We start from the raw sequence: 23,022 nt of genomic DNA, 5'->3' as shown, positions 1-23,022 counted from the left end.
CCGGTCCTCCATGCCTGCAGGGGTCGCTGTTGCCGTCACCGCCTGCCTTCAGCGAGGCCTCCCTCGGCCGGGCGTGCGGCCGCTCTAGCAGGAGGCGGCACAGGGCGGAGGGAAGCGGGAGTGTCCCTCGCGGGCCTCCATCCGGAGGCGCCCAGAGGGCGACGGGAGCCGGGAAGGGAGGGGGAGAGGCAGCGGAGCGCCTTGCGGTGGCGGCAGCGGCAGCAGCAGCGTGAGGAGGAGGAGGAGGAGGAGGAGGAGGCGGCGGCGGCGGCGGCGGCGGGGCTGAGCGGGGAGGGCTCCCCGTCGCCCCCCCTGGCCGCCCTGGGACGGCGGGAGCAGCATGGCTGCCAGCCTGTGGATGGGGGACGTGAGTACTGGGGAGGGCCCGGGGGCTGCGGGGAGCTGCAGGCTCCTGGGGGCAGAGACCTTTGCACCTGCCATGGCCTGAGGAGAGCGGGGTCCCCCCGCTGGATCAGGCCGGGCTTCCACGGGCGTGCAGGGCGCGTAGCCTGTGCAGCCTCTGACTTTCCCTCAGCCACCAAGCCAGTCTGCTTTCAGAGGCCTCCGGGACAGACACCATCACCACCTCCTGTGGCAGGGAGTTCCACAGACCAACCCCTCTTTTAAAGCATCTCCTCTCCTTTGTCATAGGGTTCCACAGACCAGCCCCTGTCTTAAAGCATCTCCACCTCCTGTTGCAGGGAGTTCCACAGACCAGTTCCTGTCTTAAAGCATCTCCATCTCATGTGGCAGGGAGTTTTCCAGACCAGCCTCTGTCCTAAAGTATCTCCTCTTCCTGTGGCAGGGAGTTCCACAGACCAACCCCTGTTTTAAAACTTCTCTTCCTGTGGCAGGGAGTTTCACAGACCAACACCCATTTGGAGGATTGGCAACCCTGCTTCAACTCTTATGCCCCCGTGGCCATGGGTGGTGCTGTATGAAATCATTGCTTATACCAGCGATTTTTGACCTTTTTCGTCTCATGGCACACTTTGACAAGGCACTAAAATTATCAAGGCACACTATCAAGTTTTTGACAGTTGACACTATGCTGCAAGTGGGGGGCTCACATCCCCCATTGGCTCTCCTAATAAATGACCTTCTTCCAAATTTCTGTAGCACACCTGTGGCCCACTTGCAGCACACCAGTGTGCCATTGCACAATGGTTGAAAATGGCCGGCTTATACAGTACATAAGTTGTCAGGATCTGCATTTTCTTTTTTAGTCTTTTTTGAGGAGCTCAGGAAATTATATAAGGTGCTCCTTGTCCCCCAACCCTGTGGACTAGGCTAGCCTGAGAAAGAGGGTATGGGGATTGGTCCAAGATCAACCATAGAGTTTCATATCTGGGGGGATTTAAACCCAGCTCTCCTCTCCCTGTTCTTAATTTCAGTAAGATACTGTTGTGTTTTTGATTTTTTTTTTTTAGCTTAGCCTGCTTTTTGTCCCTCAGGAGGCTGTATGTTGTCTATAGGACAGTTAAAAATATTTAGTGTGCAGTAAATAAAACTAGCAATACAGCAACAGAACACCAAGAGAGCATCAACTTTTTTCAGAGGAAATCAGCAAAACTTGCTGAAAACATGTTAACTTGTGCCGTTGATAATAAAAAAGTAATAATAATTAAAAAGGCAAGTGAGATTTAGGGCAGACCCAAGGGAAATGTTTGCTCTATGGGGTATGCTGAAGATCTGCCTGCATTTTCTGGCTTGCTGGAACAGGTTTTGCAGGAAAAGCAGGAATTTCACTTGTGGAATTCAGTGAGCCCACATTGGATGGCCATAGGCTTGGGTGCATGTGAAAGGGACTTACTGCCCAATTCTATCCAGTTTTCCAGTGTCAGTGCAGCTATGCCAATGGGGCGTGTGCTGCATCTTGTGGTGGGGAGATGGTCACAGAGGTCTCCTCAAGGTATGGGAACATTTGCTCCCTTGCCTCAGGGCTGCATTGTGGCTGGACAGATGCTGGAAAGTTGGATAGGATTGGGCCCTTAGACAAATTCATGGGGAAGGGATCTGTTGGTGGCTGTTATCATAGATGAGAGTAAAATGGATCCTTCCATACAGAGGTACTGTATTTGAATATGGGTATAACAGCAGGGAAGGCCTGTTGCTTTCAAATTCTGTTTTGTGTGGACTTCTCAGAGATCACTGAATCAGATTGCTTTTGGTCTGATCCTGCGGGGCTCCCTCCTTATGTTTTTGATGAGTGATTGTGGTGGTGGTGGTGGTGGGTATATATGGTGATTGTTGAATTAGTCAGGTATCTCCCCCCTCCCAGCATTTCTCACCTGTCTGTATTATAAATTGGCAAGAATGTCAGTGAAAGTCTGAATATCTTGGTTGGCTGCACTGGCCACTCATTAAAGGTGCTGTTGCTAAGATTTTAAAAAATTGCTGTTAAAATTTAAGTCAAAGGTGGGACTGTCAAAGGTGGGGGGGGGGGATGGTTAAGCATGGTTGCTATGCCTGCAGTTGCACCTCATTAAAAAAAACACCATTGTTATTTATGTTAAAAATGTTTTTCTAGTCCTTTTCAGTACAATCTCTTACATTTCTCATTGAACTTCAGACCATACTGAATGAATTTTGGAGTGCACAAATTATTTAATTGGGTTTTCTCTCTTATTGTATATTTATAGTGCGGTCGACATTTATTGGCACTTTAGCACAGTACAAGAGGATAGATACCTGCCCCAAGGGGCTTGCCAGCTGTAATTTAGTAAAGAGGAGACAAACAAGAGGAGGGAAACAGAGGCAGGAATAGTCAGGCAAGGAATATGCATTTATTTCAATTAGTTACAATAGAGAATGACCATTGTGCCAAAGGCTCTACTGGAGAGGCAGGCTTACAAGAAAAGTTAGCTTTAATTCCTGAGTGAATGCTATGGAGTGTAGCCATTTGGGAAAGAATTATATCCTTGGTGCTATGAAATGGAAGGAGCCTACATTCAAAGGCAAAAGAGACTGAGATTTATAGCTATTGTGAATGCACAAGAACATTTTGCTTTCAATCACTATGCCATCTCCTTTTGTCTGCTTAGCTTGCACCACTGTGGGAATGCCGAATCTTGGCAGTTTCACTTAGCCTTTTAGCCCTGCCACTCCATCATCTCAAGTCTCCATTCGAAGAGTCTGTTGCTTTACTGGGGCAAACTCTGTCCTCACAGGTGTGCGCACCTCTTGAGTCCCTGCTGACTGTAAGCCCAAAGTCTCCTCTAGCCTTTCTGAAATGCATCATCACTGTTTTAATTGCATGTTCCTTCCTGTATTTGCTGCATAATCTTCGTTTTTGCTCTTAAAAATGTTGTCCTCTCTAGCTGGAACCGTACATGGACGAGAACTTCATTTCAAGAGCCTTCGCAACAATGGGAGAGCTAGTGTTGAGCGTCAAGATAATCCGGAATAGATTGACAGGGTATTGACTTTTTGTGTTTTATTTTCTGCCCACCTTATATATGTGACTACTTGAGGGAGGTATCTCTGTTTAAAATATTTCTGTGGACAAATCAATCATTCTTGGAATTAGGGTTGGGGCATGGAACTGCTCCACTAGCTTAATTGATTGGTTGTTGTCAATACAACTAGAATTCCTTGCCTACTCCAGATACATGCACCTTGAGAGGGATTTTCCTCTTCTCCTCCCCCCCCCCCCCCACCGGGGTGTGAAAATTCTTTCAGTAATGAGATGCTGCAAAATGACCTTGGAGCTGTAGCCTTTCAAAGCTTGTGTGTGCCACTGGCAGGACTTTTGGGGTCATGATAGGGTCCAGCCTGGACATTTGATTGCTGAATTAATCAAATATTTATAAAATATTCATGTCGGTAGAACAAAATGCACAATTTAAACTTCAAAATGTTAGACCCAAGTTACAAAAACACCCAGTATTTGACATATTACAGTAGTTGACTGTTGTACAAAGCCAAGTGGGCAACTGCAAGAATAAGCTCAAGTGATCCAATGTTTGAACACGGCTCCTGTGTGTATTCCATGTACATTCTGAATCTTGGCCCTCTCTTATAATCATGGCCACACATAAAAACCACCTTCACTCTTGTATATGCAGTTTCATCTCTTAATGACACTGTCTTAGAAACTGTTTTGACCACTTGGGGGTTAATGATAACCTGTCCCTGGGGTTCTGGGGTAAAAACCAACAACTGTTCGCTCTCTTGAATACTGCTGATATATACTTACATTTGTATACATGCTAGTTGATTTATGATTGTTTAGAATTGAATGTCATACATTAACTAGCTTGTTTCTAATTTGCATATGTTTTCCTGTTATGGTTATTGTAACATACTCTCTACCCTGTTTAGCTCCTCTAGCTTCCACATGGAACTATGACATCAATATACCTGTTTATGAAATAGAAAATTCTGCATGTCGTCTGAAATGGTAGCTATGGTGCTTGGGAAATTGTGAAATTGTGATGGAATCACAATCTGAAACTAATATTCAACTCTGTTTTCAGATAGTATTTCATCATGGTTTGTATATCACAATTAAACAGCAGCTCCAAGCTCAGATGAGATGCAGACTGCCTGTTGAAGAAAACAAAGACTTCAGTGTCACAGCTTCATGCTGGAGCTGAGGAGCGTGAGAGATGCACCTGCAATCAAGCATGCCCTGGTTTTTCCATTTGTCAAAAGCAGCCCATTCACTATGTCAGAAAAAGGCAGTTTTATAATTTAAAGTAACAAACTGGTTTCATTGCTTTTATATATGCTATTTTTCCACTTTACAGTAAATGGCTCCCAGCAAATAAAACTTATTTTAAAAAAAATTCAACTGAGGAAACATAAATGGATAGTAAACCAGGAACAGCTAAGAGGCAAAAGCAGCTGGCATCATACAAAACCAGTAACATTATCAGTCAGAAAGCATTAAATTGTCATGAACAAATAAAACAGCAGAGCACAGATCTGTTTAAAAGCCTTGGTAAATAAAATCATTTTAAGCTGGTGCCTAAGCCAGAGTACATATCTGCTCAGATTGTCTGCCTGGGGAAGGCATTCCTGTTAACCAGGGAAGCACCATTTGGTTAACATTTCTTCTCATGCAAGGGCTCTTGGAGAGCTCCTTCTGACACTTGTTAACACTGAGCAGTTTTGCCAAATTGCTGCCATGCTCACTTTTTCGGCAAAAATAAAGTTGTAATATTTTTTTTCAGATCTTACAAAGCTCTTCCTCTTTTTTCAGGATCCCAGCTGGCTACTGTTTTGTAGAATTTGCTGATCTAGCCACTGCAGAAAAGTGTTTACACAAAATCAATGGGAAACCTCTTCCTGGTGCCACACCTGTAAGTAAATAAAATAATGGGAAGACTGGGGTGCAGTCCCATGCACCACTGAGTTAGTAGACTTGATGAGGTTGTCTTTTGAGGAAAGATACAAAGGATCTTGCTGCATAGATCTTGCTGTGGGTGTAAATGAATCAAAAATTATCCTGACAATGGATCTTTGGTAAAATTTGAAATAATAATAAAATTTGAAATAAGAGTATTCACCCATGGAAGAGGGCTCATTTGGATCACACACTTCTCTTGCTCCCTGAGTTCAAAAAGGAGGGGAAATGTAGCAAAAGGGGAAGTGTGGAGGAGAGTAGTGGGCTAGAGCTCTTTCCACTCTGTTTCCCTCTTCTTTTTTTAATCCAGGAGTGGGGAGAGGGGTGGTGGTGGTGGTGGTTGGCATACTACCAGGCAAGGGATGGGTGCTGCAAGGACTGGGACCAGCCCTGGGACAGTGGCATAAATGTGTACAGGATCAATTGGAGCGAGCACATCTGTGCTACGGTTGCCTAGATATTTGCGTGACAAGGTATCTTGCTAAACAGTGCTAAACATTTCTGGTGTGTTGTAGAAATTATCTTGAAAATTGTGACCACTTCCTGGGCCATACCATTACTTTGCATTCTTCTCTTTCAGACCAAGAGATTTAAATTAAACTACGCAACATATGGAAAACAGCCGGATAATAGGTAAGCCAAAGCATGTTACAGGTGTTCAGATTGGGCCACCCAAGGTGTGATACTGTCTGGTGTTGAACAAGTCCTCTTCAAAAGGCTGCAGTTCCTTTAGTCTTGTAACAAGAGTTCCCAATTTGTATTGTTTAACTCAGCAGTCCCCCAATCTGTTGATTGCTCCTTGAGGTCCAACAAACATTTTTCTGTGGGTTTGTCCCTACATCCATTTTCATCATCCAGTGGCTGCCTTCAGCTATGATGTGCACCGATGGAACAACCATAGTCTTTTGGCCCCACAGTTTACAACCTACTTTCTCTGCATTCATCTGTGTGAAGTGTGTCAAATGAGGGTAATACTCTTGTGTATCTAATGAAGTTGGCTCTCATCCACGAAAAGTTATGCTAGGAGGAAAAAAGAAAGAAAAACTTTCAGATTCCACAAGACTTTTCAGCATTTTTGCTACAGCATGGCTGTCCCTCTGGTTTTACTGAACTATGATTCATTGATGCAGGTTAAAAACTTGTTTTTTAAAATTTTCATAGTGATTTTGAGCAGATAAGTACAGTATGGTTAATAATTGTCTGTATGATTATTGTTCTCAAACGTGTTTCTTCTTTCCCTCTTTAGCCCAGAATATTCACTATTTGTGGGAGATCTTTCCCCTGATGTGGATGATGGGATGATATATGAATTCTTCGTGAAAGTGTACCCGTCATGTCGGGGAGGCAAGGTTGTTGTGGATCAGACAGGTGTTTCCAAGTAAGCTCCCTGCTCTTTTGCAGTGCTGAATTTTTTTAAATTGTGTTTCCATAAGCTGTCAAAAAGAGAGTATGGCTACACTACGAAGTTCTTGAATCAATTAATACTGTACATTAATATAAAAATTAATGCGTACTTTATATTAATATCATAAGTTATGTCAGTTATGTTTCATCATTGAGCACTAATGAAATGGTTTCCTGCCGATATATATAATTCAGTTCAATGTGTATTTCATTTTTAATATATTAGACTTGATGCTACCATATTATGTGATTGCATTTGGGGAAATGGTACACATCTGAGCTGTCAACAGGCTCCTATGTATATGCTTTTACTAATTCTATGTATGCATGTATACTCGGATGTAAGGCTCATGATAGTCAGTGGGGCTTACTCCCGGGTAAGTGTGGATAGAATTGCAGCCTTTGGGATGTTTGTTTTTAATATGTTGTGAGCCGCCCTGGGTCCCTTCGAGGAGAAGGGCGGCATATAAATAAAGTGTTGTTGTTGTTGTTGTTGTTGTTGTTGTTATTATTAGGGGTATTTTTTGTAAACAGACTGTTTGGGAGGCTTCGGAGTGTTGTTTTGTCTACCTCTGCATAAGCTGCTACCTTCCAGGCAACTAAGTGTGGGAAACTGTTCTAGTGAGATGCAAACAGTTCCATGCTCAGTGACAGTTATTCAGTATCTACACTTTTTAATGGAACAAAAAAAGAAAGTTGCAATGCCATTATCCATTTCTTTATTTTTAAAATTACTTTTTTTGTAATAAAATATTGATATAGTATTAACATTTTTTACGTAGCAAAAAAGCTGTATGGCTGTAGTGCAATTTTTCATCATGCAATAAATGTCAATATTAATTCTTTATTTTAAACAAATTTTCAAATTTGTAAACTTTTAATTTGCTTAGGCTGCAATCCTATAATCCTAACACTTTCTTGGGAGTAAGCCCAAATAAGCATAATACAACTTACTTTTGAGTAGACATGGTTAGGATTGTGCTGTAACTTAATTAAATCTGATTTTGTCTTGTGGGAGGTGTTAAAAACTTTTGTGCCCCTGGGTACCAGATGCCTTAGCTACACCACTCTCAGAACTGAGCATTTTTTATTAAACTTTTTCTGCTCATTTTTTAATAAACTTTTTCTACCCAACATTGTATATACGCAACAGGAATCAAATGTTTACACTTGTGAGCTGTGCAGAAAGGGGTTAAACAGTTTGGCACTACTGGGGTGAGCCTGTATACTTTGCTATAGCATCCATGCATCACTATTTCAAGTGGGGTTTTTTTTTTTAACCTGTTTGGTAAGCCAGAGTCTTGTAACTCTTTTATTCTTTTCTATGATGTATGTCCCTATAGAACTATGTAATATTTTTGTATTTTCCTGAAGGACCTGAGAGATCAAAACTGGATTGCATTGATTCCAATTAACAAGCTAATTGAGTCTAAAGCGTTTGGCAGTTAAGCTAAATTTCACTGATATCTCTTGTTGGATCAGCAGCTCACTGTAAGGCAGTTCAACAAGTACTGAACATGGGTACTGTGATGTGTGGATGCAGGATTAGCAATTGCAAATCTATTGAAAGGCTGCAGGCAGGCCTTTGGTTTTCTGTCTTTGTACTCAGCAGGTGTGGCCTCCTGACTCTCCAGTTAATTAGAGTTAATCAAAGAATTAATTGGAATGAATCATTTTGAATCAAAATTCTGAGGACACTCTTCTTTCATCACCCTTAGTCTGTCTACCATGGCTTTTCTTAGAAAGGAGCTGGGAGCTTGCATTTCTGCAGAGTGAAAACATTGAGGAAGTAATTGTACATAGTTAGTGCACAGGCCCTGAGGTAGAACTCAGCCAGATAGCTGGCTTATATCCAGGACTTGACTCCCTTAATTTTAAAACTATTCTTAAGCGCTGATTTTGTGAGTCAGCAGTAAGAGTCAGGCAGGTAGGGGGATGTTTGGAAGCCATATTAATCCTTCTGATCTTTGGAAGGAGATTCTGGCTGCACTCCTACATGCACACAGTGGGACTTAAAAGTAAGTAGACATACAGAGTTGCGTGGCTGTTCACTGTGAAAGAGCAGGGGCCTTCAAGCAAGGAATTCTAACAATTGTGTAGAGGAGGGAATTTCAGCAAGTGCAGCTTGTCATCTCACAGATGATAAGTTACATCTGCTGAAATTCCCTCCTCTACACAATTGTTAATAGTCTAGGAGCCTTAAATTTGGCCACCCCTGCCTTAGTTGAAGCTATCAGCCAACCAGAGAGTTAGGTGCTCACACTTTTCTAGAAGATTGACAGTTTGAACTAGTCATGGTCACTTGCTCTCACCTTTCCCAGCCAGAAAACCTCAGCTGGAAACAATCTCCCTTAATTAGCATGTCCTTGAACAACTGACTGTGTTGAGCTTGGTCCTCCTGGCCACTGAGAAGCAAGATAACAGAAACTTTCCCACCTTCTAATCAGCAAGATTCCCACCAGCTGCAAAGAGGCAGTTGCAGGCTCCAAGATGGACACAGACTTAGACCTAGATTTTACCTGTACAAGACATTCACCTTTTCCTTCTGTTTCTTGCCCTGCTCATTCATGACTGTACGTCCATCTTTTTGACAGAGGCTATGGTTTTGTGAAATTCTCAGATGAACTGGAACAGAAAAGAGCGCTGGTAGAATGCCAGGGGGCCGTTGGTCTTGGTTCAAAACCAATACGCTTAAGTGTTGCCATACCAAAAGCGTAAGTATGGTAGTTGGTGGATAAATAAATGAGCATGATTTAATTGCTGTTCACACTGGAGTGAAATGTCACTACTTACAAGACAGAGGGTGCAGGGAGGGGGGTGGTCTCCTATCCCAAAACTGCTCATGATTGTAAAAAGGCACAAAGGTGACTCCAGGAAGCAGCCACCAAAAAAGATGCTGTGCTGGGATGAAGGCAGGCTCTTTCATCTGTACCTTTAACCAGTGTTAACAAGAGGACTGTCACAAGAGGTTGAGTTATTACCCTGTACCCCTCCCCCAGTAATTGAGCACTTCCTTAAATCCACTGTTAATCTACAGCAGGGGTGTCCAAACATTTTGGCACAAGGGCCACATCATCTCTCTGACACTGTGTCAGGGGAAAAAAGAATTAATTTACATTTAAAATTTGAATAAATTTACATAAAAATGAATATATTAGAGATGGAACTTATATGAATGAATGAAGGTCTTGCAGTAGCTCAAGGCCTATAAAAGCAAGACCAATCTTTCTTTAGCTGCCATTGCTACACCCCAGATGTGAAACAGCAAGTAGTGGAGGGAGCCCTTGTCCCACAGCTCATGCGAGAGGTTGGACAGTTGTCATCATCCTGAGAGCAGTTGTGTTGGACCAGCACAGGCTCCACCAAGTCTCTGAAGGGCCAGAAGCTCCTTGGAGACTGGGGGCTTCCCCAGCGCTGGATTGAGAGCCCCTGAGGGCTGCAGGTCGCCCCGGGCTGGGGTTTGGGCACCCCTGATCTACAGCCTTTACCAGATGATCGTGTTTTTCTCTCTTACTGTGAAAACCATCATCTGCTGTTTTGTGCAGAACAAGCCACTGTTACCAGCACAGGATGCCTCCAGCCTGGTTTTTTCCACCTGGCCAGTTGCCAACCTCCACTCCCACCCCCACCCCCACCCCAGTGTGCTAGCTAGCAGTACAGTATGTTGCTCTGTCATTTTGGCTTGCTGTGAACTAGGGGGGACATTTTGCTTGCTGAATCAGCCAGGGGAACTTTGGCATATTAAAATATTTCTCTATCATGATTCCAAGAGTTCAAAGTGGTTGCCATACTACATCATGGGAAGAGAGTGGGGCAGGAATGGAGGCATGAAAGCAAAAGATACAATATTTTTCCTTTCAACTAACACTCTATGCAAACACTCTACTACTAAATAAGTAGTAGTAACTGGAAGGAAAAGGAAAAACTAGAAGGAAAGCCTCCTAATTTAAGTTTCTGTAGTGGTGGTTTTTTTTGAATGATGGGACATCTTCAGGAACCCTCCTTATTTCTTTTTGCTATGTAAACTGCACTGTCAACTTCTTGTTGGAAATGTTGTACATACATATTCTAAATAACAGCTGGTAACTGTACCAGAGAGAGTAAGTAGTTTTTCACTGTCTTGAAGTAGATACAGCAGCAGATTCTGTTTCCTCCATCCAGGCCGGCCAAAACCTTGCAATCCTTTGGGATCGCAGGTAAAAGTCACCTGTGAAATTAGTCCTCAGTTGCTGTGTACTTCCATAGAAGATCATTGGGGATGGGAGCACCAGGGGAACACTGTTTTTTCCCCTTCTTGTAATCCTAGTCCAGAGACTGCCTGTTGTTGGGGATATGGTGGAAAGAAGACTGTTTGCATCTTGGGTTTGGGGAGGAATAAAACATGCAGCCCAAGAATGGAAGATAATGAAAAAATGTAAATATATGCATCTCCTTCCACTGTTGGCAGGCTATGAGGAGGAATGTGGTGGGGAGGGTTTCTGGAACAAGCAGGACAAAATGGGCAGTGAGCTGACAAACTCAAGCCACTACAAAAGAGGTCAGTTGCATTTTTTTTAACAGAACTTGAAAGGTTTTGAAAGGAATGGTGTTAGTATGAGCCTCTCTGCAAATACCTGGTCATCAATTAAACTCTCTCACTCCTTTGCCTTTTCCTTTTTTCCCCTTAAATATTCTGGACCTTTTGGAACTCTCTCCTCCTTCCTCCTGAAGTAACCGCCTGAAGACAGTTGAGTACAATCAGTTGTACAACTATAACTACAACCAGTACTACCAACAGTACCAGAATTACTATGCCCAGTGGGGCTACGACCAGAACACAGGAAGTTACAGCTACAGCTACCCGCAGTATGGCTACACACAAAGCACCATGCAGGTAAAGACGAAATGCAAAGCAAAGGCCCAACACCGGTTCTTATTGTATGTTAAGGTGGTGACAGGCGAGAGTTCATATTCACAGGAAGTCTCTGGGCTGTGCAGAAGCAAAGCCATGTTGGCCAAAGCAAGTTGTCGAGCTTAGCTGTACTGACAGTTCCAGCATTTTTTTACACTCAGTCTTGCGCTTGTGACCGCTGTGTGGTCCTGCTGTGTTTGCTTGTAGGTCCGTGACTCAGAAAAATGGTTTAAAAAAATGTGGAATTCTGCGAACATGTATCCCGCTAGAACAGTGCTTCCCAAACTACTAAAAGGGAGTTGAGAGCACGATACATTGTTGTGGCGGAAGGCAGCAATGCGGTCCCCAGAATTGCACTGCTGCCAGGGACAGGAGGGGAGGTTTTCACTTACCTGCAGGCAGTGCTATAGTCCTGGGGGAGGGGGTCTGGGGAGCCCTCTGGAGAGCATCCCAAGCCTCTGTAAGTCTAAAAAAGGGGGGGAGGACACTTCCAGTTTCCACATCGAAACCAGACTCCCCCAGGACTGCAGCACTGGCTGCAGGTAAATAGAAAAAAACCCCTCACATCCCCAGCAGCAGCTCAGTCCAGAGACAAGTGCTTCCCTGGCTGGTGGGCCACAGCGTGCCAGTTTGGGAACCACTGCACTAGAACAGCATTTTGCAAACTGTGGGTCAGGACCCACTTGGTGGGCTGTGACCCAATTTCTCATAGGTCCTGCAGAGCCTCCATTGAAAACACAGGCGATGGAAAGATCAGGTAACTAATTGCCTCAAGCCCTGGGGCTGTTCCAAAATCAGATAGCTGGTAATTGCCCTGTAAACAGCTGAGCTCCTGCAGTTTGCAAGTCTGTGTAAACATAGGGAGATAAATGTTTGAGCGTCTCTTTTTCTGGTGTTTTTTTTTTTTTTCTATCAATGATGGGTAGTGGGGGCAGGTGAAAGCTGGGTCACATAATAATAATAATAATAATAATAATAATAATAATAATACAGGTATTTATATACCGCCTTTCTTGGTTTTTATTCAAGACTTTATTCAAGGGTAGCTTTATTACAAGAAATGGATCAATTTTTTTTGCAAACAAATTAAATATTGCCTGTAAGTAAATAAATAAAAATATTATTTCTTTCTAGATCACTTTTTTGAAAGTTTGTAAAGCTAGTTGGGTACTGATAGAGTGTCATTTTATAAAGTGGGTACCAGTGCTAGAAGGTTGAGAACCACTGCCCTAGAATACAGTGTGTAGGACACCAATAAGACCCAAGGATATTTCCTGGGGAGCGGCTTATGAAGAGCCTAGCTGGATCAAGCCAAGGACCCATCTAGTTCAGCTTCTTCTCCCTCACAGTGCTCATCAGGTGCCCCTGGGAGCACACAAGATGACAAGAGATATGTATTCAGATTGTCCACTTGTCATGTACAGGTAAAGTCTAGGGCCTATGTCTGTGTTTCTATCTTGGAGCTAGCAGCCATTTCTCTGCAGCTGGTGGGAATCTTGCTGGTTGAAAAGTGGGAAAATTTCTGTTATCTTGCTTCTCAGTGGCCAGGAGGACCAAGATAAAAAAGGTTAGGCACAGCCAGTTGTTCAAGGACTTTCTAATTAATGGAGATTGTTTCCAGCTGAGGTTTTCTGACTGGGAAGGGTGAGAGAAAGTGGCCATGAGCAGTCCAGATTGCGTAGAAGAGTCTGAGCACCTTGCTCTCTGGTTGATTGTGAGCTTCATCTAAGGCAGTGGTTCTCAAACTTTTTAGAGACCTTAGAGCAGGGGTGTCCAAAGTTTTTAGCAGGAGGGCCACATCAGCTCTCTGACACTATGTCGGGGGCCGGGGAAAAAAAGAATTAATTTATATTTAAAATTTGAATAAATTTACATATGTTTACATAAATGTATTGAAGATGAACTTATGAATGAATGAAGTGGCCCCAGTGCCTGGGTTTGGGCACCCCTGCCTTAGAGGCTTCTGCCTGAATTATAAATGCCAGGGGGTTTGGTTATAATGGCAAGTGAGCAGCAATGCTCTTCCCCCTCCCCAAGTAGCAGTTTGTTTCACCCTTGATGCACATAACCTAATCTGCCCTGTCAGTTTTACGAATCATCAAAAATTGGGTCAGGACTCACTGGTGCATCCGAGACCCACTGTTTGAGAACCACTGAAATAAGGTATAAGATGACCCTAAGAGGAAGGTGCAAGACTCATCATTTGGAGGCTCACTGCTCAGTTTTCTCCATGGGTGCCTGGCCAGACAGGTAACCTGAGAGCCACCTTGCTTATTCTCTGAGGCTTGAAAAAGGAGGCAGGGGGTCCTGGTTGAAAGTCCCACTTTTTTCACACTACTCCCTTGCACCTGGCTTTCAGTGATAGCCACCACCACAAAGCATGCAAGACATTCACTTCCATGGTGTTGATAGCACCTGACCTAGATGACTTTAAAAGGGCATTGAACAGATTTATGGAGGAAAGGTCCATCATAGGTTACAAGCCTTGATTACATGCATCGTCCTGGTTTTAGAAGTAGGCTAAGTCAATAAATAAGTCCATCTCTTGTGCAGTGGCTATGCAAAAGTGGTACCTTCAAGTTTTGTAATAATCTGTAATTTCCCACTCTTGCAGAACTACGAGGAGGTTGGCGAAGATGCACTAGAAGGTAGGTTTGCTTATTTTAATGCTGTGTTGGAAATAGCCGGTAGTTGTTTGGTTCTGAAAAATCTTTGGGAAATGCAGTTTTAAGGATACTTTTCCTCTACTTTAAAACTGCTTTAAGAGCTTGTCCATGACATAAACCAGCATTCACCAAACTGCAGCCTGGATCCAATGTAATGCTGTTTCCCTCCCCAGTATGAGCAGTGTTTAACATTCCACTGCGCTGCTCACTAGAACCCCCTCCGACCGCCATTACATGACCCTCTCTGTAGTTGCCTGGATTTCTGCCTGGAAATCTTGAGTGCAAAGCCAGCTGGGACAGTGGGCTACAGATACGACTTCACAGTGCGTTGCACAGTGGTAGTTGGAGGGGCTTCTAGTCAGCCACAGCGGAACTGTAGCCCACTGGTCCAACTGGGGACCGTTTTTGCACTATGCCAGGGATGTCCAAAGTTTTTGGCAGGAGGGCCACATCATCTCTCTGGCACTGTGTCGGGGGCCGGGGGAAAAAAATAAATAATTCACATTTAAAATTTGAATAAATTTACATATGTTTACATAAATGACTATATTAAAGATGAATGATTGACGTTCTTGAAATAGCTCAAGGCCTGTAAAAGGCCTTGCACAAAGCAAGACTGGCCTTTCCTTTGCTGCCGCTACTGCATCACAGAGTGAAACAGCAAGCAGTGTAGGAAGCCCTCATCCCACAGCTCACGCGAGAGGTCAAACAGTTGCCCTCATGCTGACAGCAGATGCATCGGGCCAGCGCGGGCTCCAACAAATCTCTAGAGGGCCAGAGGCTCATTGGAGACTGCGGGCTTCCTGAGGGCCGCATTGAGAGACCTTGAGGGCTGCAAGTGGCCCCAGGGCCGGGGTTTGGGGACCCCTGCACTATGCAATAGTCACGAGTTTTGTGACCGCTGACATAAACCCTTGAACAAAATTAAGTCTGTCGTTATCAGATCATTAGGAAAGTGGCAATCAGAATATGATGAGACTCTGGAGTTGTTGCAATGCAGTGTGTGTTCTGTTTCACCTGAGACTCACTCATGTAGGCTTCCTTCCCTTTTCAGACCCAATGCCCCAGACGGACGTGAGTGAAGCAAACAAAGAGTTTATGGAACAGAGTGAAGAACTCTATGATGCCTTGATAGAATGTCACTGGCAGCCTTTGGACAGTGCCTCTTCAGAGATTCAAGCCATGTGATTGCCTCATTGCTGATGTGGCGTCTCCCAGCGTCCAGCCAGCGTGCTCTGAGCTCCTGCCAAGCGGGTGGAACCTGCAGCTGCAAAAGGGTTGCCTCCCCTTTCCTCTGGATCCCAAACTCAACAGTACAGCAGAGGGCCGCAGCACCCGCTGTACGCCATGAGTCATGGAGGAGTATCGTGGTCACTTTTTTTATTCATGATGAAAATTGCAACAAGACACTTCGTTTTATCTTTTCTTTTTCTTTTTTTGTCTCAAAGCAGACTTGTTAATACTTGTCAAGGAGTTGTAATTTATAAACCTAAAAAATGAGGGGGGTAGTTTGACAGGGGAACTTTTACTTCCATGTAAAATAAAAAAAGAATATCTTTTACACAGTAAGCAGAAAATGATGGTTTCCTGCAGTGTACTGATGGGAATAAGTTTCACCCAAGATGATTTATGAAAATGTCCCAAGACCAACAGTCTTTTTTTAGGTGATGAAAAAGTCCATTAAGGTTGTTAAGCACTGAGAAAAGTTTTATACAAGGAGATGATCCTCTTGCTGAGGGCAAGGTAAATTTCAGCAGTCAATAGGTGTGAGAAACTTTTCAGAAGCCCATTTTAATCGTGTTGGGGTTTGTTTTTGTTTGGGGTGTTTCTTGTTTCCTGCAGTTTTGTCAGATGTACCCAAGTTAGGCTGAGTTGTAGAGTTCAAGGTTAAAGGGTAAAATATATGGTCACTGTGATGCAGTTCTGGAACTCTCTCTTTTAAGAGGTCCGGAGGACAAAAGCATGGGGGTTTGGAAACTGGAGGACAACAGTGGCTACTTTTGCAAGCAGACTGCCTTATTATTTGAAATGATGGGGAGAAACTATTGTAGCTGTTAAATGGAGGACAACCGAAAGAAAATACTAGTTGGGCCCTCGGCCTATGCAGATTCCAGCATCCACGGACGTCAAGCCCATGCCACAGAGGGCCTCTGGGACATGACCAGAAGCCACTTCTGGTTGTGTCCAAGATGTGTTTTGACGCACAGAGAAGACTCACGGTCCACTTCACAGGCTGCCTTCGATCTCAGAACATCTCTGACACTACCATCTCCAGTTTGCAGATGTGACTTCCAGTTGTGTCCAGGAGGTGTTCTGAGGTTTAGAAAGGCCCAAGGAGTGGGTTGCAGGCCTCCCTACGCCTTGGAACACCTTCTGGACACATGGAAGCTGTGGCCCAAACCAGAAGTGGCTTCTCGTTGCATCAGAGAGGAGAGGAGGGAGGCAGGGCCATGGAGTGGGCCACAGGCCCTACCGTGAGTAATTGTTACACACCATCCCATGGATTTCAGTAAGAAAGGAGAAGGACCTGGAATGGATCCCCATGGCTGCCAAAGGTCCACTATACTACACACATTTTAATATATTTTCTGCAATTTATTGCCACCAGATGCAGTGGTGGCTATTTGAAGTATTTCTGTGTCACTTTTAAAGAAGCCTTTACAAAGTTTCTAACAAATCATGAATAAGCCTATAGAACACAAAGCTAAGTAAGCAATCACTAAAAGCCTGTTAAAAGCAGCTATGATGTAAGACATATTTTATAGGGGACAAGTCTGTCAGCCATTACACTTAAAGGGAACCTCCTGCCTTAGAGGCAGTGTTCCTTTCAAATACCAGTTGCTGGAGGAGAGCATGCCTCTGTGTGGAGCCGGCTGACCTCTCATTCCCCCCCCCCCAACATGTCCTCTAGTGGGCTTCCCTGAAGCATTTTCTGGAAACTAGTTGCTGACCACATGGTGTATCCCGTTGAGCTTTTATTCTGCACACTACAGATTGGAGGTGGAGGGCTTCTTTGCCTTGATAGCAACCTGTCTTCCTCTCTTCACCAAGCTTGTATAGTTGGTGCGGTACAATTTCCTTTCATTAAGCTAGAGCAGGGGTGCCCAAACCCCGGCCCTGGGGCCACTTGCGGCTCTCAAGGCCTCTCAGTGTGGCCCTCAGGGAGCCCCAAGTCTCCATTGAGCCTCTGGCCCTCTACAAATTTGTTGGAGCTCACACTGGCCTGGCGCAACTGCTCTCAGCGTGAGGGCGACTGTTTGACCTCTCGTGTGAGCTGTGGGTTGAGGGCTCCCTCCATCACTTGTTGTTTCATGTCTGTGATGCAGTGGCAGCAGCAAAGGAAAGGCCAGCCTTGCTTTGTGCAAGGCCTTTTATAGGCCTTGAGCTATTTTGCAAGACCTTCATTCTATCATATAAGTTCATCTTTAATATATTCATTTATTTAAATCTATGTAAATTTATTCAAATGTTAAATGTAAATTAATTCTTTTTTTCCCCCGGCCCCTGACACAGCGTCAGAGAGAGGATGTGGCCCTCCTGCCAAAAACTTTGGACACCCCTGGGCTAGAGCAATGGAGAAAAAATCTCAAAAGAAAGCGCAGCAAAACAAAGCAGCATGATCAGCAGCTGGTTTGCACAATAGTTTGAATCAACCCAGCTGAGTGGGTGTGAAAGGAATGTGGGCATGCATGTTTTTTGCCACCTGCCATCCTGTCACTGGGTCACACAGGGAAGGTGCATAGTTCATAAGAACATAAGAACAGCCCCACTGGATCAGGCCATAGGCCCATCTAGTCCAGCTTCCTGTATCTCATAGCGGCCCACCAAATGCCCCAGGGAGCACACCAGATAACAAGAGTCCTGTATCCTGATGCTCTCCCTTGCATCTGACATAGCCCATTTCTAAAATCAGGAGGTTGCACATACACATCATGGCTTGTAATCAATTTTTCCTCCAGAAACTTGTCCAATCCCCTTTTAAAGGCATTCAGGCCAGATGCTGTCACCACATCCTGTGGCAAGGAGTTCCACAGACCAACCACAGTTCATGTGAACTGCCCCACAGTGTACAGTTTAAATACTACTTTACTGTATTTTGTAGTGTTTAAACAAAAGCTAAAGAAAAGCCAAAAGTATTGGATCCTTTTCCTTTCTACAGGGCAAAGTCTAAAGGGGGCTTACAATCCAGAAAGGATAATTAAAAATTAGAACAAAGGTAAGTTCCAACTTGATCCCAATAAGCAGAGAGAGCCAGACCAAAAAATCCCCATAACAGCATGAGAACTGGCAGTAAACCAATAGAAGTCTTGTTGAAATAAAGTTTTAGATTCCTAAAAACAGCATTGGGGAGAGGGATATATTGAGGGGAGGGTTCTGAATTCATATAGGAAGGAGTTTCACAGGGCTTCCCTAGTTCAGGGGATGGACAAATGTGTATATATAGAGACGGTCCTTTAAAGACACTCAAGCCCAATCTGATCAGGGCTGTATAGGTGATGATCCTGGAAGCATGTAGGCAGCTAAGGAAGATACGAGGGGGAGGCGTGGGAGGTCACCACTACTGGATCCAGTTAAGCAGGGCACTACATTCTGTACCAATTGCAGTTTCTAAACAACAAACCCACACAGAGCAAGTTACACTAATCAAGTTGGCTGCCACCAATGCATGCATAAGTCTGACCAGGTCTGATTGGATTTGGCAAGGGCTGGTTTGAACCTGACGTGATATTTCTGACACAGTAATCTGCCTTCATCCTTGCTTTTGCCTTGAGGATGCAGTTCATTATCTCATTGTGTGTCCCAGAGGCAAGCAGTATGATTTAAAAGTATGATTTAATGGATAGGATGCAACCTGCACCACCCTTTAGAGGTGTGCTTGGCCAACACAAACCACCACCCCCCAGGAGGAGGAGAAGGCATGGGAGGGATGAGGAGTTGATGCAAGCCATATCCTAAACCCCCTCCAGATGGTGGACACACCCCAAATGTCAGCAAAATACCTTGTCCACACTAGAGCTGGTACAAGAATTTAGGAAGTCATAAGAAACAAGATAGGAACAAATACCAGAAAATCTCAACACCCACTTCACCAGTTTCTTGTGGCAGCACTTATGAGCCAGACTACATGTCGCAGTCAATTGCAGCACACCCACCCTGCCAGGGAGATCAGGACACCTGGCATGCAGTTATACCTTTCTCCAGTCTCATGTTGTACCTAGTGGTGAGCGCTCAACACATCCCTTCTTGTGCTCTGCTTCCCAGGTTTACTGGGTCAGCAGTGGAATGGGGAAGGGGGGAGAAATGACACTGGTAAATCAACCCATTACTATCATTCCAAGCTAAGGAAACCAGGTAGATGGGAGGGAGACATGCCTCCCAGGAGAGTCCAGAACCCAGGAATTCTTGCTTAAAATCAGATTTCAGTCATACCTGCCAGCAATCAGATGCAATAACCTACTGAATTCCCTGGGGAACATGGTGTTGGTAGTGGAGAAGTGTGTAACAACATTATACAAGCTACCTGCACCTGAAGGTGGGAAGTATAGCTTGTCACCTGGTCAGACTTTATTTTTCCAGTTTAAAAAGTCTAGTATTTTCCTTTGGTATCCAGATGACTAAACTCAGACTATCCTTTCTTCCTCCTACTTTCCAGAATCAGCTTCAGCTAGATAGCAAGCATGCAGGATCTCTTTCTCTCCCCCTCCCCAATCCAAGTATAGCAATCTAATAAATATGGTAAAACAGTGGGTCCCTGAAGGCTGATGGAAAGATAACTGTGGGCACCATCCTAACCAAGTCTACTCAGAAGTAAGTCCTATTGTGTTCAGTGGGTCTTACTCCCAGGAAAGTGAGGTTAGGACTGCAGCCTAATTGCCTCAATTGCCCAAAGGCAATTTTGAGGCTACTCAGAAATCAGATACTGTAGTTGCTGATTACCCTGCAAACAGCTCAGCTCCTGCAGTTTGCAAGATAGCTGTCCTGCAAACAGCTGAGCTTCTGCAGTTTGCAAGCATGTGTAAATATAAGGAGATAAGTTTTTTAGGGTATTTTTCTGGTTATTATTACTTTTAAATAATTTTTTCTTTCTTTCTAGATCTCCTTTTTAAAAAGTCTGGTAAACCTAGGTGGGTCTCGATAGAGTGTTGTTTAAAAAAGTGGGTCCCGGTGCTAAAAATTTTTGAGAACTACTGCAATAAAGTGTTTGACCATATGCTTCCAAGTGATTTTTTAAACAGAAGTCTTCCAAGCTTCCTGCTGCATAAACCAGTTATGCTTAACACATGGAGAAGGCATCAAAATACTGTATAGCCAGTTCTATGAACACCCAAAAGAAAAAAGAAGCAAAAATTGGGAAAGAAGGCAGAGAAAAATATGACAAGTAAGCTGATGAAAATGCTTGCACTTGGCTGGATGGACACAAACTTCGTGCATAAGGCCCAACAGAGAGCTGGAAAGCTACTCAAGAGCAACACACAAATTCACAAGGGGTGGCTATACCAGTGAAATTTGCAAGCTGCCCTGGAATGAAAAGAGCAAAGAAAAATTAATTCCCTAAGAGCATGATCCTAACCAATTCTCCAGCATTGACTTAGCCACAATGCAGCCCCCAAGGTAAGGTAACAAACATGCCCTGAGTTTGAGAAGGCCCCCTTGACCGCCTCCCCAATGCAGGATGCAGTGCACACCACATTGGCACAGCTATGTCAGTGCTAGAAAGTTGGTTAGGACTGCACCCTAAATGTGTCTAGATAAAAATATATATAAGCTTCAGTTTGATGGCGTTGTGGCTTACCTGATAGAATGAGAGGAAGCCGCCTGGCCTCTTCTTTCCACCCTTTTATGTAGACAGGTGGGCTTGGCTGCCCAATGGGCGGGCACATGCCAATCTCAGGAGGAGGCTTGGCTAGGAGTTACTGTATCTGGTACATCAGGTCATGGCTGCATTTCACTCCACCTCACAGCAAAAAGTGGTTCACCAACAGCACATTTACTCAGTAGTCCCACTGAATTAAATGGCACTTACTCCCAGTTAAGCATGAGTAGGATTGCAGCCAAAATGGTTCTGAAACTGTCATTTGACAGTTACTGGCTACCTAACAGGTGCTTCCAACTGCCAGAAACCTCAGACCAAATCAGATGTTTGTTTCTGACTCTCAGTCCCAGAGTTCTCACTCATCACATTGGCTGGTTGTGGGCAGAGAAAAGCAAGCAACACAACAGAAGAGACATGGGGCCCAATCCTATCCAACTTTCCGGCACTGGTGCAAGCACAATGCAGCCCCGAGATAATGGAACAAGCATTCCCTTACCTGTGACGGCCTCCCCACCACAGGAAGCAGTGCATGCCCCATTGGTACTGCTCCACTGGCACTGGAAAATCAGAAAGGATTGGGCCCTTAAGCATATATGTTAGCAGTGTCTCTCATCTTAACATCCATATATTAATTGTTGGTTTACCCTTCTAAATGGCTACTCAGAAGTAAGCTCCATTGAGCTCAATAGGATAACTCCCAGGTAAGTATGTACAGTACAGTACTGTACCAGATTGCAGTTTATAAGAGCTTAATCTGAGCATTGATAAACTAGAATTAACTGTGTCACTGCTCAAGATGTACAGCGCAACTCTATGCATGTCAATTCAGAAGTCCCATTATGCAGTGGGGCTTATTCCCAGGGAACTGCACATCGGTTTGCAGCCTGACAGCCCAATCCTATCCACACTTTCCTGGGAGTAAGCCCCATGGACTCTAATGGGACTTACTTCTGAGTAGACATGCATAGGATTGGGCTGTCAGTTTTTGAGTAGTGTATTTGTCCAGAGTGACCAGACATCCTCTTTTTCCAGGACATGTCCTCTTTTTTAGCCATGTCCTGGAAAATAACTTCAATTTCTTCCTTTTCCCTGTGAGTCACCCCTGCAGGCAGCACATAGCCTTCTTGTAATTAATAAATGATATGTATGTATGTATGTATGTATGTATGTATGTAATAAATTGTATTATACATATAATAAGTAGTATCGTGTTTAACCACATGAAATCAATACACAAGTATTTTTAGCTTTTATTTTTCCATGACCTACAGTTTTCTACATTTGTTGACAAAAGTCAAAGCTATGGTTTTTCCTTCTATGTATGGCTGTGAGAGCTGGACCATAAGGAGGGCTGAGTGGTGAAGAATAGTTGCTTTTGAATTATGGTGTTGGAGAAGACTTTTGAGAGTCTCCTGGACTGCAAGGAGATCAGATCAGTCAATCCTACAAGAAATCAACCCTGACAGTTCATTGAAAGGACAGATACTGAAGCTGAAGCTTAAATACTTCAGGGAATATTTCAGAGAAGGGAGCACTTTTTAGAAAAGACCCTGATGCTGGGAAAAAATTGAAGGCAAAAGGAGAAGGGGATGGCAGAGGACGAGATGGTTAGATAGTGTCACCTAGGCAATGAACATGAATTTGGACAAACTCTGGAAGTTAGTGGTAGATGGGGGACCTGGTGTGCTGTGGTCCATGGGGGCATGAAGAGTCAGACATGACTTAACGACTGAACAACAAAAACATTTTTCTTGGCTGTCCTACATTTTAGGATGCCTGGTCCTCTTTTGCAGTTATGACAGCTGGTTACTCTGATCAAGAGCACTTCAATACATGTGCAGAGTGCCAACTAAGAGCCCAATCCTATTCAACTTTCCAGCTCTGGTGCAGCCGCAAT

At 44.1% G+C, this 23,022-nt stretch overlaps 1 protein-coding gene across 3 annotated transcripts; it reads left to right on the top strand.

The window, feature by feature from the left end:
- The first annotated feature begins 258 nt into the window (after positions 1-258).
- TRNAU1AP (tRNA selenocysteine 1 associated protein 1) lies at positions 259-15,888 on the top strand. 3 transcript variants are annotated; one of them, XM_066638479.1, is made up of 9 exons: positions 259-367; positions 3,321-3,418; positions 5,207-5,306; positions 5,931-5,983; positions 6,597-6,728; positions 9,349-9,468; positions 11,465-11,627; positions 14,260-14,293; positions 15,366-15,888. In XM_066638479.1, exons 1-9 carry the CDS (start codon positions 341-343, stop codon positions 15,497-15,499), a joined length of 861 nt encoding a protein of 286 aa, XP_066494576.1. In that variant the 5' UTR covers positions 259-340; the 3' UTR covers positions 15,500-15,888. The 3 variants fall into 3 exon arrangements, with proteins under 3 accessions (XP_066494576.1, XP_066494575.1, XP_066494577.1); XM_066638478.1 differs by having other exon boundaries at positions 15,348-15,888; XM_066638480.1 differs by lacking the exon at positions 259-367 and adding an exon at positions 2,536-3,200 and having other exon boundaries at positions 15,348-15,888.
- Positions 15,889-23,022: the final 7,134 nt, after the last annotated feature.

The sequence above is a fragment of the Tiliqua scincoides genome, chromosome 10 (genome assembly GCF_035046505.1).
Source record: "Tiliqua scincoides isolate rTilSci1 chromosome 10, rTilSci1.hap2, whole genome shotgun sequence".
In the NCBI taxonomy this organism is placed as follows: Eukaryota; Metazoa; Chordata; class Lepidosauria; order Squamata; family Scincidae; genus Tiliqua; species Tiliqua scincoides.
The sequence above is the reverse complement of the archived record's forward strand: the minus strand, read 5'-3'. Positions and strand labels throughout refer to the sequence as shown.

Excerpts from the sequence above, each read along its gene's own strand:
- TRNAU1AP (XM_066638478.1), top strand. The coding sequence starts at position 341 with ATGGCTGCCAGCCTGTGGATGGGGGAC. Across the intron at positions 368-3,320 it reads CCAGCCTGTGGATGGGGGAC|CTGGAACCGTACATGGACGA; the intron begins GTGAGTACTGGG and ends TGTCCTCTCTAG. Across the intron at positions 14,294-15,347 it reads TGGCGAAGATGCACTAGAAG|GCTTCCTTCCCTTTTCAGAC; the intron begins GTAGGTTTGCTT and ends TCACTCATGTAG.